The 14215-nt window shown below is 43.1% G+C and overlaps 2 protein-coding genes across 6 annotated transcripts; both read left to right on the forward strand.

The window, feature by feature from the left end:
- Nucleotides 1-562: 562 nt before the first annotated feature.
- On the forward strand, nucleotides 563-2893 carry LOC120835847 (uncharacterized). Its single transcript, XM_040205125.2, has 5 exons — nucleotides 563-734; nucleotides 1440-1753; nucleotides 1838-1888; nucleotides 2020-2100; nucleotides 2224-2893. The coding sequence occupies exons 1-5, from the start codon at nucleotides 615-617 to the stop codon at nucleotides 2312-2314; spliced, it is 657 nt and encodes a 218-aa protein (XP_040061059.1). The 5' UTR covers nucleotides 563-614; the 3' UTR covers nucleotides 2315-2893.
- A 69-nt stretch (nucleotides 2894-2962) lies between these two features.
- Nucleotides 2963-8843, forward strand: myorg (myogenesis regulating glycosidase). 5 transcript variants are annotated; one of them, XM_078091475.1, is made up of 4 exons: nucleotides 2979-3079; nucleotides 4879-5010; nucleotides 5159-5435; nucleotides 5546-8843. In XM_078091475.1, the coding sequence occupies exons 3-4, from the start codon at nucleotides 5173-5175 to the stop codon at nucleotides 7335-7337; spliced, it is 2055 nt and encodes a 684-aa protein (XP_077947601.1). In that variant the 5' UTR covers nucleotides 2979-3079; nucleotides 4879-5010; nucleotides 5159-5172; the 3' UTR covers nucleotides 7338-8843. The 5 variants fall into 5 exon arrangements, with proteins under 5 accessions (XP_040061044.1, XP_077947601.1, XP_077947602.1 ...); XM_078091476.1 differs by lacking the exon at nucleotides 4879-5010 and adding an exon at nucleotides 4096-4187 and having other exon boundaries at nucleotides 3032-3079; XM_040205112.2 differs by lacking the exons at nucleotides 2979-3079; nucleotides 4879-5010 and adding exons at nucleotides 3088-3204; nucleotides 4096-4187.
- The last annotated feature ends 5372 nt before the right edge of the window (nucleotides 8844-14215 follow it).

Consider the following 14215-nt stretch of genomic DNA (forward strand, 5'->3'; position numbering starts at 1 on the left):
ATCTGGCAGTTCTATAGATCGGATACGAATGGCCCTCTTTTAACTGTGAGGCGGCTAAACAGCTGGGAGCTGAGTGTTTGAGATCAGTGCTGGCTAGTCTGTGTGGGCCGCTGGGAGGGAAGTAGGTCATGGACAGTGACCCGAGGTATGTGTGTCTCTGCAGGGGGCCTTGGGCTTTAGGAGGATTGGTGGCCAAGTGCTCAGGTAGCACAAAGCGTTGTTCTGGTTTCGGCATTATGCTTGTAACCTTTCTCTGCTCCCTACATATAGATCCATCACAATAGCCACAAGTTAAGCATAGTTTACACCGTGTATTTGTTTGTTGCTGGAGATCCCATGAGATACTGAGCTTTATAGCTGATGCATGCACAAGTTTGATGCTGCGATCCATCAAACAGAAAAAGATTTCTATACAACAAAACAGGTTGCATGCACAACCAAGCAACAATTTTCAGATGATAAAATCAGAACGCACACATTTTTTTTTCTTTTTTTGGTGCGAGTAAAAATACAACAGACATTATGAGGAAAAGGGAGGAGCCACCAGGGGACAGGGGGGGGGGAGCCATGTTTGTGACTGGAAGCGAAGCAGTAAGGTAAGAGAATAAGTGAAGATGGGTCCCCAGCTCTACCTCACCATGTACAAAGAGCAGTTTGTCCCTCCTGGCACAGCGAACAGAGAACAGCCTCGACCCACCTCTGCCCACCGCAGGAACAACCCACAGCCCCGTCCGGTAAGAGGCCCAGGCACATGGAACTTCTGCTTTTAAAGGGACAATGGCACTATTTATGAATACCTGTGTGATTTCTTGAGAAAATGAGAAAATCAACTTAATCAACACCTTCTTTCGTTGCTTTTCAGAAAATAATGTTACTAAATTAAACACATTTCCGAGTGATGCATGTGAGGTCAAATAAGGCTAATTGGAACACTTATTATTGGCAGTCTCTTTATTGCTCTTCATTTAGCAAGACTAAGGAGTCTTACACTAATTAGCGACTGGTTGTTTACATTTCCCTGTGCTTGGTGAAAGCTGCATAACATCTATTATTCAGTACTTCCTTCGTGCCTACTTATTTATCCTGGCATGCAGTAAACAGAGCTAAAAACAGAGAGTGCAGTTACCCAACTGTAAAGACGTTTTTTTTTAAATAACCTACACTACATTTGTTGGGGTAATTTAATGAAGAGGAAAGCTATTTAGGAAAAACTACCAAATGGCATTTTAATACCCTTTTTGCGTTCCATTTACCAAGAAAAGGTCGAAAATCTTATTAATTCTCTATTCTCAGTGAAGGTTTATTCAATGAGAATAAACAAATAAATAAAAGTACATATCAAAACGATATTGAATGTGGGTTTCTATGTATGCTACGTGTTGACTCTAATGTTCCAGGTTGCCCTTATCTTCCACTCACACATTTACTGTGTTTTCCAGGACTTTCTGTTTCCCCGGAATCTTCAGCGTAACCTCAGGTCACGCCGCACACATCCACACCCCTCCCCCCCTGTGGACGGTGGCCAAGGTCCACTCTTTCCACCTGTCAGACATGTGTCATTCCACAGTCCCCTTCCGACTTGTCCAGACCACAGTCCACTGACCGCAGTGGACCAACCAAACCACATGCCCCCTGCCCGCCCGTCCACAGTACTGCCTCTGCCCCCTGCTGGCGGACTGCACAACCTACAGCTGGCTGAGGCTCCTTCCGACACCGGATTTAAACTCCAAGCAACTTTGAGGAGCCCAACTCGGTAGCCGTAGACCAGTTTAACCGTTGCTCCAAAGTGGCTGTAAATTCACATTGATTGTAATTGATTGCATTGTTTTTTTATCAGTGGAATGAGTTATCAGAGGAATGTTCATCCACTCTCAGCCCAGCAACAGAGGTGAGAGAATGACCTCTGACCTCTTTTTAGCAGCTTTTAAACCCAGATAACCAGAAAAACGACATACATTGGTGAGCAATATTGCGCAATACTTGACAGATTGTACTAAATATACTTCTGTTTTTATACAGGCAACACGGAGGAGCTCAGCTTCGGACAAGACCGCAAACCATCAACCTACAACACCACTTCCCACGGACACAATACCGGAGGTCTAGTTATAGTTGCAGCCAGGATTATAGGGGCAAATTCTTATTTTTAAATGTAATTATAAATAGGTCGTAAATAAAGACCAAGTGGGTCTAATTTCCCCGTGTGTGATGGTCTCTCAACAGCGGAGGCTACAGCTGCTTCCATGTGGTGAAGCCCTCCGAAGCTGGGCACTACATCATACACCCAGAGTTTGTGTCTGAATGCCGTCCTTAGGACCATTAGAGCCCTGGCCTCCAACGTGGGGACCTGGGACCTGCAGAGCTCCTTGAGGACATCATCAACTTCACTATTGTTTAATTCTCCACTAATTAACCCAGCGAGACAAGGTGTAAGGATGAATAATGCAACGGTAGGCTGTACTCTCGCCCCTATTATCTCCCTACACACAGCGTGACCACTTTTACAATTCAGTACTAAATCAGCAGCAAAGATCTTCCCCATAAGGGGCTTGTGGTGATCAAATCGGATGTGGCACTGGACCCCTAACGTGTAATTCTCTGTGGCATTGACATTTTATCCCACCATTAGAAAGAGCATTTTTTTTTATATTTGATGTAGGAATTCTTTATTGCATGATTAAATGGTTTGAACAGAAATACCACAGGGAAACATGAACTTTACACAAGGGAAGAACGTATCATGTTTATTATTATAGGTAATTTATAGCCATATTACTTCTCTCACAAGATATACCTCTGCATTGCATAGATGATCCCCACAGAAATACTGAGGTGTGCACATCATATATTTTTCTTCTGACTTATTTATTAAAACACGTTTTTGACACACCAATATGTTGTGTGAAGTTTTATAATAGAAAAAGAACCAGCCGGTTCCGACCTTCCGGACTACATCTCCCACCCCGCAAGGGGCGTGTGGGGGGCGGACTCGTTTCGACACGCATGTCTTGGGTGTTTTTCTGTGAACTGTGGCAAAACAAGTTGAGCTTGGAGCCGCTGAAGGGGCTGCAGCTGATTGGTAGGCAAACAAACTATTGTGTTTTTTTTAATGAACAGCTGAGAGTGAAAAAGCGCGCGCGCAATAAGGACGACAGCGCGTGACTGACACGGATTCCGCGGAATTACCTCCCCGTTAACTTTCCCGTAAGACGCCTCAAACGCGCACAACGGCTGCTTCTGCACACATCGGACTAATATAGGCTGCCACGTGTAGGACTGAGCGCTCTTCTTCTTCTCTACGATTATTCACTCAACACGTTTGTATGCGCGGCACGTGTTGTGTACTAAATGTACTGTGTACTAAACTGTTGGAAATGTCTCGCTCACAATCAGACGCGTTCAAAGTTGCTCTGTAAAGTTCTACGTGGAGGGATACTTCATATTCAGCTCTAGTAGAATTGGGGCTTGTGACTCACAGACTGATACTAACTTCAGTATTCGAGGATAATTAGAGCGCTGGAACGCGCCTCACGCGCACGCTACCTGTAGGCGCGCGTGTGCATTTTGAGGTAGTGAGCCTCTCTCACGTTTCTGTTCCGACTGCATCAGCGCTCCTGTGTTTGTTTTCTCCATGTCCGAGGAGATAGTGAATCGGCTGAAGTGGCAGATGTGAATCTCGTAAACTAACGGAAGCCTCCAGTCAAACATTTTCTCCCCTTTCAAACTGAGAAAAACACGTTTGAGTTAAATGATGTGTTCACAAAAGCCACTTCATGTGTGAAGGGCCGATTATTCGACTCATTAAGAAAGAAAAAAAACCTTTTAATCTATAACTTGTTTCTCCAGAAATGTATTTATCTGCTGTAGAGATGCAGAAATTAATCGATTAGTTGGATAAGTCTATTATTTGGATAATTTAAAGACTTCGCACTCTGAGAAGATGGATATCTGACCTAGTTTGGGTATATTTTTATGGGCTGAACAATTAATTTAAAAAATAATCAATCATATTGATTAATAACAAAGACTGATGTGGTGAATGTAGTGTCATAGATTGTGAGACGTTAAATTCTTATATGTGTTGTTTTACTTAAGAAAGGGATAAAAAGACATACACAAATAAATACCGTAAATCTTCTGCGGACTTTCCTGGTCAATTCCAGCAGTGGATCTCCGAATCACCAACAGTAAGTTCTCTGTTAATTAATGATGGGCTCATGTTATCACTCCTGTTGTTGTGGGAAATCCATACTAAAGGTGGTTGAACACAGAATTAGTCAATTAGATTGCTAATTAATAGCACGCATTTTTTATTATCGACCCTTGCTGACAAGACAGACCATCGGGTCAATCGCAGTTAGGACTAGTCAGCAAACAGAGAATGTGGAGAGGACCGAGCTTCCCTCGGTCGGCTGTGCACCGTAATCTAATCGACTCTGATTAGCTAAAGCCATAATAACTAACATCAACCCGTTGATTGCCTTAGTCTTCGCAGTATCGCTGCCGGAAGGGACAGCCAGGTCAAGATGCAGCAGACAATGCAGAAATGCATTTTGAAATTTCTGTTTTTTTGGCTTGAATGAGCCAGGTTAGTTTTGTTGGTCTGGCTTGATGGAGCACACAATTCAGTATTCTTTCCTCTTTCCTACCCTTGGCATGGCTCTAAGGCCAAAATCCCCTTTTCTGCTTCCTTACATACAAATTAGTTTCCTTTCAATGAAGCTCATATGTTAGAATTACTGCTGGAAACCACGACTTTATCCTCTTCTGGGTAATTGGCAGGAGATTTGTTTTGTTAAATCTCTGACACATCTTTTTAAAGTTTACATCCTGACAGTGTAATGCCTCTAATGCTGTGGTATCACTTTACACTGACAGGCAAACAAGACAGACCAACAAACGGACCGGCATTTCATGCGGCTCTGGCTGGGGCTGTTCTCCTCGATGTCCTTGAGAGTTCAGTGATTTAAAAAAATGATTTGACGAAGCAGAACTCAGAATCAATATTAGGTGACTGCCACGTACAAAGCCTGCTATACAATCAGCCTTTTTGTTCTACTTTAAAGCCATTTCTCCCTCAACCCGTGTTGATATAAGAAGAGCAAATGCCTGAAAACCTTAATACTGACTTTTACAAGCTTGTTATTTCTCTCGACAGGCAGAGTGCAAGTCATGTATCAAGTTGTTCCGGGTGGAGCGGGAGGCACAATTACAGATGTTATCCCCAAGCAGAAGCACAGCAAGGACACTCGACCATTGGTTTGGGCTGGAGTAATTGGCTTGGTTCTGTTAATTGCAGCAGTGACTGCATGGTGTTATTACATAGCCTCTCTACGCAAAGCTGAACTGCTTAAGACTCAGCTTCTGGATCTGAATAAAGATGGGTACATTATCCGCAACCAGGGAGGGTCTATCGTTTTCAGAATGGATTTCAGGTTGGTATTTTTTCTAATATAATGATACATATTTCAGATATATGTAAAAGTATTTTTAATTTAATTTTTTGAACTGTTATCGAAGTAAATGTGTATTTTACCCCCGGCAGGTCAGGTACGCTGGATTTGGATTCCTGCTCCAAAGAAGGGGAGCTTCTGAGCTGTGGACGCACCACTGATAGGAACCTGAACTTCTTCATTGAGACAGTGCGACCCAAAGACACGGTGCAATGCTACCGTGTGCGTTGGGAGGAACTGGTTCCTGACATTCCGGTAGAGCATGCCATGACGTACACGTTTGCACACTGGTATGGTGGTGCGGTGTCAGCAATTCAACACTGGCCTATTTCTATTTCTGGCCAACAGCCTCCCAAACCCTTTGTTACTGGTGACATCTACTCCAACCGAAATGAATTTGGAGGGATTTTGGAGAGTTATTGGCTTTCATCTAACGCTACGGCCATCAAGATAAATAATTCGGTTCCCTTCCACCTCGGCTGGAACGACACGGAGAAGACCATGTCCTTCCAGGCGCGATACAATGACAGTCCCTTCAAATCAAACCCGGGTGAGGCCCCATGTGCGGAGCTTAGCTACAGAGTCTGCGTGGGCTTGGATGTCACATCCATACACAAGTACATGGTCCGCAGATACTTCAATAAACCAAACAAGGTGCCTGCCAAAGTCATGTTTCGCCATCCTATATGGTCGACCTGGGCGCTGCATAAGACTGACATTGACCAAGAGAAAGTCTTGACGTATGCCGCCAACATCCGCAAATATAAGTTTAACTGTAGCCACCTGCAGCTAGACGACCGCTACACCAGCCGCTATGGGGAATTTGAGTTTGACCAAACGAAGTTCCCCAATGCCTCGTCCATGTTCCAAAGGCTAAAATCAGATGGGTTTCTGGTGTCACTCTGGATTCACCCTTTTGTCAACTATGACTCCGAAAACTTCCATTCTTGCGTAGAGAGGGGCCTGTTTGTCCGAGAGCCTACAGGCCGGCTTCCGGCGTTGGTGCGCTGGTGGAACGGTATTGGTGGCATTTTGGACTTCACAAATCCGGAAGCCCGCGATTGGTTTTCCTCTCAGCTCCGATCACTGCGCTCCAGGTATGGAGTGTCCTCTTTTAAATTTGATGCAGGCGAGACTAACTACTTGCCCTGGAAGTTTAGCACCAGGACTCCCATTCGGGACCCAAGCTTCTTTACGAGACGTTACACGGAAATGGCTATTCCCTACAATGACAGGGCTGAGCTGCGCAGTGGCTATCAGTCGCAGAACATCTCATGCTTTTTCAGACCCATTGACAGAGACTCTGTTTGGGGCTACGAGTTGGGTCTCAAGTCTCTTATCCCCACCGTGCTCACCATCAGCATTCTGGGCTATCAGTTCATTTTACCGGACATGATCGGAGGGAATGCATATCTGAACCGCACAGATGGGAATAGTGTATTACCCGACCGAGAACTCTATATCCGCTGGCTGGAGCTGTCAGCCTTCATGCCGTCCATGCAGTTTTCTATTCCGCCATGGGCATATGACAACGAGGTGGTTGAAATTGCTCGGAAATACACAGCCCTCCATGAGAGTATTGTGGCGCCACGGGTGCTGGAGCTGGCTGGCGAGGTGCTGGACACCGGAGACCCAATTATACGGCCCCTGTGGTGGATTGCCACGGGGGATGAGACCGCCTATAAAATTGACTCCCAATTCCTTATTGGGGATGACCTCATGGTAGCCCCAGTTTTAGAGCCTGGGAAGCAAGAACGTGACATCTACCTCCCTGCCGGCCATTGGAGGAGCTACAAGGGGGAGAGATTTGATATCAAGGAGCCGCTGCATCTCACAGACTATCCTGTTGATCTGGATGAAATTGCTTACTTCGTTTGGGTGTAGCAAGAGGGAAATGTCCGGCTGAACAGATGTGATAAAGCACTGCTGCAATTTGAGTCTATAAGCTTCAGAAATTCAGCTTTTATGCATTCTTTTATTCTTAAAAAAATACATGTAAGAAATATGAAACCGTTTCACTAAAACAAATGCTCATATCATTTTTTTTTTGTGTCAAAAGTGACCGTCTCACTTTAAAGCCTGTTCACGTATATGAAGCATTAGTTGAAAAAGGGAATATGAAAACTGTGAATGAAATAAGGGATCCTTGTATGCTATGAAGATGGAAGTTACATTTAAGCCAAACAGATTGTATCATGGGAGGACAACTGCAGGGATGTGGTTACCGTTGGCCTCATGAAACCTTCTATATTAACTTCCATTTGACTAAGATGTCTTACTTTTCTGTGACACTAATGACTGTTCTTCTCCTTTGCATCGAGATACCTTTCAGGAAGTCAGGTTTTATGCTTCACTTATTAGGATGAGTGCTTGAAGTTTAATCATTAAACTCTCATTTGTGGAACACAGTGTCATGTAACAACTCTTAGTCCAGAAGAAGATGCCTTTTATTGGGTGCTAAATATTTTATGCTCCTCCTCAGGTAATAGCTTTTTCTGGTGTGGTTTGGAGTGTAGTTGTGTGTGTCTTTATTGTGCTTTGTCGACTCCAAATCCAGCTAAACAACTTCAGTGTTTAGTGTTCATATGATGAACACAATAACCTAAGTGATAATGGTCTGGTTAGTGTGTACCTACTTGGTATGCAATGTGGAAGTCTGTGGATGGAGTTAATTTGGCAGCATTTCATTGAAATACATTTAATTTAATTTAATTCAAATGAAATGGTACAATGTATTTTCTCACTTTGTTGTGTAGATGTGAAGAGTTTGTCACTGCGGCGATACTCCTACGTGCGCTGTGCTAACATTGACTCATTGAATATTTTACATTGATTGTATCTCATATTTAGTTTTTAATATTTGTTCATTTAACCCTTAATGGGGGCTGGGGGGGGACCCTTTAACACCCTTTACTAAAAATGTTATGTTCAAATAAAACATTTCTTTAGTAAATCATGTGATGATTAAGACACAACAAATATATTGTCTAATAAAACTGGTTTGTATGTTGACCTTAGCGGGTTTTATTTGTGCCTTTTGGCATAGTTTCGTCATAACTCTGCTCCCTATTTATAGCACTTCTCACTCAGCATCTGGGCCAGGCCAACCTCTCAGGCTATTTCTGAGACTCGCAGACTGTCTTGCTCTATGACGAAACACAGAGGCTGTATATCCATCTATATATATATATATATATATATATATATATATAGAAATGTGCCTTTGCTTTTAGCTCTTTTGACACAGTGTGAGGAGTCCGTCTCTCTAGCCATTGTAACTGAACATTGCACTGATTTCAATGCGAGTTGAAATTGAACTGAATTGAATTGAGTGCATCTTTGATGTTCTTTTGTGCGAATGCATTAAAATACATCAGGTTTAAATCGTTATTTGTTTGTGAGCATTTTTGTCGTGCTTTGAATATATTAATATGTGTTGAAGTACCCATCACGCGGTACAAAAAGTACTGTTGCCAACATGAATACCACGAACAGATGACCACGACACCCACACATATAATACAAGGAGAAAAAAGACAGATGGACATTAATTCCAGGTCAGTAAGCTGACCGTGCGACCAGCGAGCCAATAACAACCTGTAACCTCTTATAGGTCTGCAATACATGAGAACTAATGTGCCTATCAGTTCAATATTGAAAGAGACACCCTTGAGGGACTTTTCCAACTTTTGGTGCCTGGCTCATCAGAGGGGTGTAATGACAAGGTGATGAAACAATTGTGCAGGTTATTTGGGGGCTGTGCTCGGATCAATAAATCATCTTGTGGCTCATGATGTAAGGCCAGAGAGCAAGTGATATAAAATGAGCAGACACCAAAAATAAAGAACATCAACTTAGATAATAGCAACACTATTCATTAGAACCAGAGCTAAAGCATGATTGCACGTCTGGGTTCAAACCGCCTGGCAGGACCATATTCTTACAGCTGGAGTCGATCTTTCAACGATTTGGGGAATTCATTCCATTTCAAAACAGCGAGATATGCTCAAGAACTACTTCACTTCATTTACTAATGCCTCATCTTTGTTCAAAATTGATCTGGACTGGCAGCCTGTGCGGGGAGGACATACATTCATTGATTAGCTGTCTGTGTGTTGCAGGGATCAATATTATTTGTCGGTTTGCTTTCTGCAATCATATTGTTTGCTTCTGCCCATCTTAGGCTGGACAAGTTATTTATGTGGGCAAGCTTTTGAGGGTAAATGGAAAATTTCTAGGAGGAGGAATTGGAAAAAAGGGCTATTTTATCGGTGTGTAACGTAGTCTTTAATATTTATTTGGCTATTAGGCCAAAGGTTAAAGTTTTTAACGTTTGTTGATTTAAATGAAAGAAGAAAAGTAAACTGATGTTTTTTGAAGGAAACTAAACATATTTAAAGTTAAATAAACATGCATATAATATAATAATACAAGTATGTGTTTTTTAATGAATAGGTTTATTTCTCATATTTGTGAAAGGGCTTGAAAAAGACATGGAAAGCAAAACAAACCATGACATCTGTTGGCGATTTTGGAATGTGGTGCTGCAGACGTCCAGAAGGGCGCAGTGTAGCTTCATTGATATTTCTCTCTCTGATATGACAGTGGACCATGGTCCAGATGTTAGGTACGCACACACACACACACACACACACACACACACACACACACACACACACACACACAGCAAGCAAGACACAAAACTGGCAGAGCCCTTCTCCCCCTTCCTTCCCCACCTGTGAGCCCACCTGTGTGTCCATCTGCAGAGGAGAGACGCCAGTTGTTCTGGTTAGGAGCCAGTGTGTCTCAAGTACCTTCCCATGTCCTCCTTCCATGACTGGAAGTCTGTCGTCTGTCCTCCTCAGTAAGATATATATATATATATTATATTATTACACACAGAGAGAAGAATATCTAGGAACAAAAATCATAAAACACAAAAAAATAGATGCATCTTTTGCAATTTCAAACTTTTCTAACCGGTTAATATCCTTAGGTGTTTGGAATTAAGTCATGGCCACATAAAATAAATGAAATAAATGATTAAATAACAACGTTGTAATCTATGTTTTTGTGTAATAAAATGCCCAAAATTTGACATAACATTACCTCAATTCAAGTTGTAATTTGAACAGCATAATTTAGCATGACTTGAATCAACCACAACCAAAATTAATAATACATGTTGCAAACAGCCTTTTAACCATGATCGCTAAAATCAAACATTAAATGTACTGAATACATCATGAAATTAAATGCTCTGCCATAATTCTGAAGTAAATGAACAAGAGACAGACCATGATGAATAAGCTTCAGTTTTTATTAAAAAAGCGCTCAAGCTTCTTGGAGCCAGAATGGGCGTTTATTGTAGAGGGCCACTGGGGAAATAAAACCCCATGGCTGTCTCTTGTGTGAAGTGAGAATATTTGTCCTTAACCCAAGATTTTCACTCCATAACTAGAATGACCTGGCATCTGGAGCTGCCATGGCTTGTCTGACAGAAATACGTCTGTCCTCCCTAGGTAACAAATGAACCCGACACCCCTGGGACTTGTCTCGCATCTGTTTATCTGTTCCCTGCACTGTATCGGGCTCACACTCCTCTCCAGCCTTGGTGGATTTCAGAGCCTGCCTGTGGCATTACGAGGTAAGAGATAGTTGGACTGAACTTTATTTCTGGGTTTAGTATCACAGTGTGTTAGTCAACTTAAATATTAGCTTTTTTACATCTCATATTTTGTTACTGTGGCACTCATTGTCCTTTTCTCTATTGACTTCATTTGTATTTTTAAATTTGGGGTTTTTGTTCTTCTAATCTGTATCTGAAACATCAATTTATTAAAATTAAGTTAAGTTAAATTAAGTTAAAATAAAAAAATAAATAGTTTTGTCTATTTGCTCAAAACATAATATATTCAAGCAGTTGCTAAAGATTTGCATGTTTAAGCTCCTAAATATACTGCCCTTCTTTACTTTTTATTTTCTACACCAAACAAACAACTTCTATTTTCAGACAAGCAATTTCATGACATCACCTCCAACTTTAGGAAATTATCATGGGGTTGTAAACTTTTCTGGACCAAGTTAACCATGAAAATAATTAGAAAAGGATTTGATAGTGAAAATCATGAGTTGCTGCCAAGTGCTGGTTGTAGCCATAGGCTGCAACTGTGATTGAGCTTTTGCAGACAATGATTAAGCTCACGTTCCGTCTGTGCAGATAGTATATACTGTAAAGTTAAGGTAAATGGCGACAGGTATGCTTTAACAGTTAAATTAAGCACTTGGGGGAAGATAACAGGCAGGGCACTTCCTCTCTGCCTCGGTGGGGGTAAGAGGTTGAACAAAATGTCAGCCACTAAGGAACAGATGCATAATTGAAACTGCTGCTACAGCCGTGCACAAGGTTGTGTGATTGATACCGCTTTCCTGTCCCCTCATGCTCCTGGGGTTTACCTGGGGAGAGACCAAGGGAGGGGGGGAAAGGTGCTTAGGTGGCTCATCTGGGTTTTGGAAGGAAAATTGGTGCCATCCATCAAACATCGCATTTAACAAACGCTAACACAGGCCGGGCCAACAAAGGATCCAAATATAAGGCAGCGAACCGGAAAACATGCGAGGTGCGGGGACTGCTGAGGGTCTATCAATCAGCCAGTCAGCTCCTTTATTTAACAAGCGAGGGCCACAGACCCCGAGGGCCACACTCTATATTCTGGCTGGTTGGGCTTGCAGTCTTTAATAGTGAAAGGATGAAAAAAGGGAGAAGAGATGAACGAAGGGAAGAAGGAAAGAGGAGCATGAAGGGATTGGGGTTGGGGGGGGGGGCGATGGAGGTGCGCAAAGGTTTGGCCCGTGTCCCCTGGCGTGCTGGTGCGCTTCATCTTCTCAGTGCAAGGGCCTGGAACTGCTGCTTGATGGGATTTTCAGCCCTGTGGCCTCCGCTGTCCCAACATCCATCTGGAGGGCTACCGTGTGCACAGCGGAGAGCCGGCCAGAGCCATGAAGTGCAACCCGTAGGCCAACCAATGCCACTGATCTGAGGCTCGCGGCTCTGTTCAGTGGACAGGCCAACACTCGATGGCACACATTCCTGTCGGGCACACAGGCTGATCCCTGAGCTACTGGGTGCTCAGTGGAACAGAAGACATGCTCTGTGAGGCAGCCCACATCCAACCACTGACTACTTCAAAGCATTGGGAAATTGGAATGGAACAAGGACTCCACTATTCAGCATCCTTAATGGTATGAAGAGGACTATCTATCCTCTCTCATTGTGTTTCACAGCAGTAGAGTGTAAACACGGATATCTGTTTTTAATATTGCACGATTTTCTCAAAACTATCAATTGAGTTCAGCATCTGATAAAGATAAGATGTAAGCTTTAGTGGGCTCCTTGTCCACGGGGTCACACAGATTCCTAATTCTAATGAGTCTGTTGGACGGGTGGCAAAAATAAAATGACGCTTCCTTTATATGTTAAACAGTCAATTTTCTTCACCGATAAGTACATTGTGATACCCCAAAGCACAGCGTCCAGAATAAAATCATTACTGCCTCTCATTACAGGATCCAGTGTGTGTATATTCCAGGAGACAGGGTAACAAATAATGGTTGAGAAACTGTATATGACGGGTTGGTGGTGAATGCGCATGAGATCCTGGGCCAATATAACCTATACGTCCGTTGAAAGCTTGGATTGAAAATGTTTTTGTTTCTCCTCAGGGCCACGCTGCGCCATTAGCATATTTTTTCTCTCTTGACGACTGTAAATTCAGTGAATGTAGCCCTGTGGTGGGTAAGGTGGGCAGACGGCAGAATGTATAAATAAACAGAGTCTGTCTGAGGGCAGCACTGTGGCCCCCACCTGCCCACCATCAATCAATATTACAGCGACCACTGGCAGCCCAATCACCCTTTTATAGGCCTGTGAAATGATCAAACATCTGTTCATAACCATGCTTCATCTATAGATGGATCATACATACGACATCAAACTCTGATGATGTCATGCTGCACAACAAGATGTAACAATGACAATAAAATTGATTTAGCCTAAAGTGTGTACAGTTGCAGATTGGGGGGTTCAAGTAGCTTAGCGATCAGTGTTTTTTTTTAAGGCTCAAATACTTTGGATTAATAAAGCCCAAATTGATGACACATGGAGTCTTATTGTCTCCTAATAATCTCATGTCCTTTTACGGCGTCCAACTGACTTGGGTGGGAAAGCACAATTCAGCGACAACTTTTTCCTTGTTTAAAGTTGTTAGTGTCGACTGAAGCCCAGTGAACATGATAAAAGTTGAGCCCGGTAACTAGTTTGGCAGCTGTAGTAGACAAAGGTTGCAGGGGCTTGGTCCATGGAGAGAGGGAACGAATCCAACTGGTCCAAGGTTAATGGTGGCCTCGAACAAAATGGATTCAATGCCAGGGGCGTGCTGACAGGTGATCTGACATGACTGAAGGTGGGCCATCAATCTCCAGTTGGCCCCATGACCCTCCCCCACCCAGCCGCAACAGCTAGGGGGCGCCAGGTGTCATGGTGCCCTGACCTGTACGGGCCTCCCGATAGCCCACCTGCCGTCTGCCTAAAGCTCCCCCTACGGCTAGAAGAGACTCCCATCACTTCACGCTTGGCTGGCATAATGAAACTGTGATTGGGAGATAGTGAACTGTGACAGGCTGTAGTAGACTCAAAGTCTTTTTGCCAAATTCGGACCACTTGCAGACGGTTTCCTTTGACAGGCCGCTCTTCTTCTCTTGAG

This window comes from Gasterosteus aculeatus, chromosome 17 (assembly GCF_964276395.1).
Source record: "Gasterosteus aculeatus chromosome 17, fGasAcu3.hap1.1, whole genome shotgun sequence".
NCBI classification, from domain to species: Eukaryota; Metazoa; Chordata; class Actinopteri; order Perciformes; family Gasterosteidae; genus Gasterosteus; species Gasterosteus aculeatus.

What these genes read in the sequence shown, in the direction of transcription:
- LOC120835847 (XM_040205125.2), top strand. Translation starts at nt 615, where the DNA reads ATGGGTCCCCAGCTCTACCTCACCATGTACAAAGAGCAGTTTGTCCCT. An exon ending in CTCTCAGCCCAGCAACAGAG is followed by an intron (nt 1,889 to 2,019) that starts GTGAGAGAATGA and finishes GTTTTTATACAG; the next exon opens with GCAACACGGAGGAGCTCAGC. An exon ending in CCACGGACACAATACCGGAG is followed by an intron (nt 2,101 to 2,223) that starts GTCTAGTTATAG and finishes GTCTCTCAACAG; the next exon opens with CGGAGGCTACAGCTGCTTCC.
- myorg (XM_040205110.2), top strand. Translation starts at nt 3,004, where the DNA reads ATGTCTTGGGTGTTTTTCTGTGAACTGTGGCAAAACAAGTTGAGCTTG. An exon ending in GAAGGGGCTGCAGCTGATTG is followed by an intron (nt 3,080 to 5,158) that starts GTAGGCAAACAA and finishes TTCTCTCGACAG; the next exon opens with GCAGAGTGCAAGTCATGTAT. An exon ending in GTTTTCAGAATGGATTTCAG is followed by an intron (nt 5,436 to 5,545) that starts GTTGGTATTTTT and finishes TACCCCCGGCAG; the next exon opens with GTCAGGTACGCTGGATTTGG.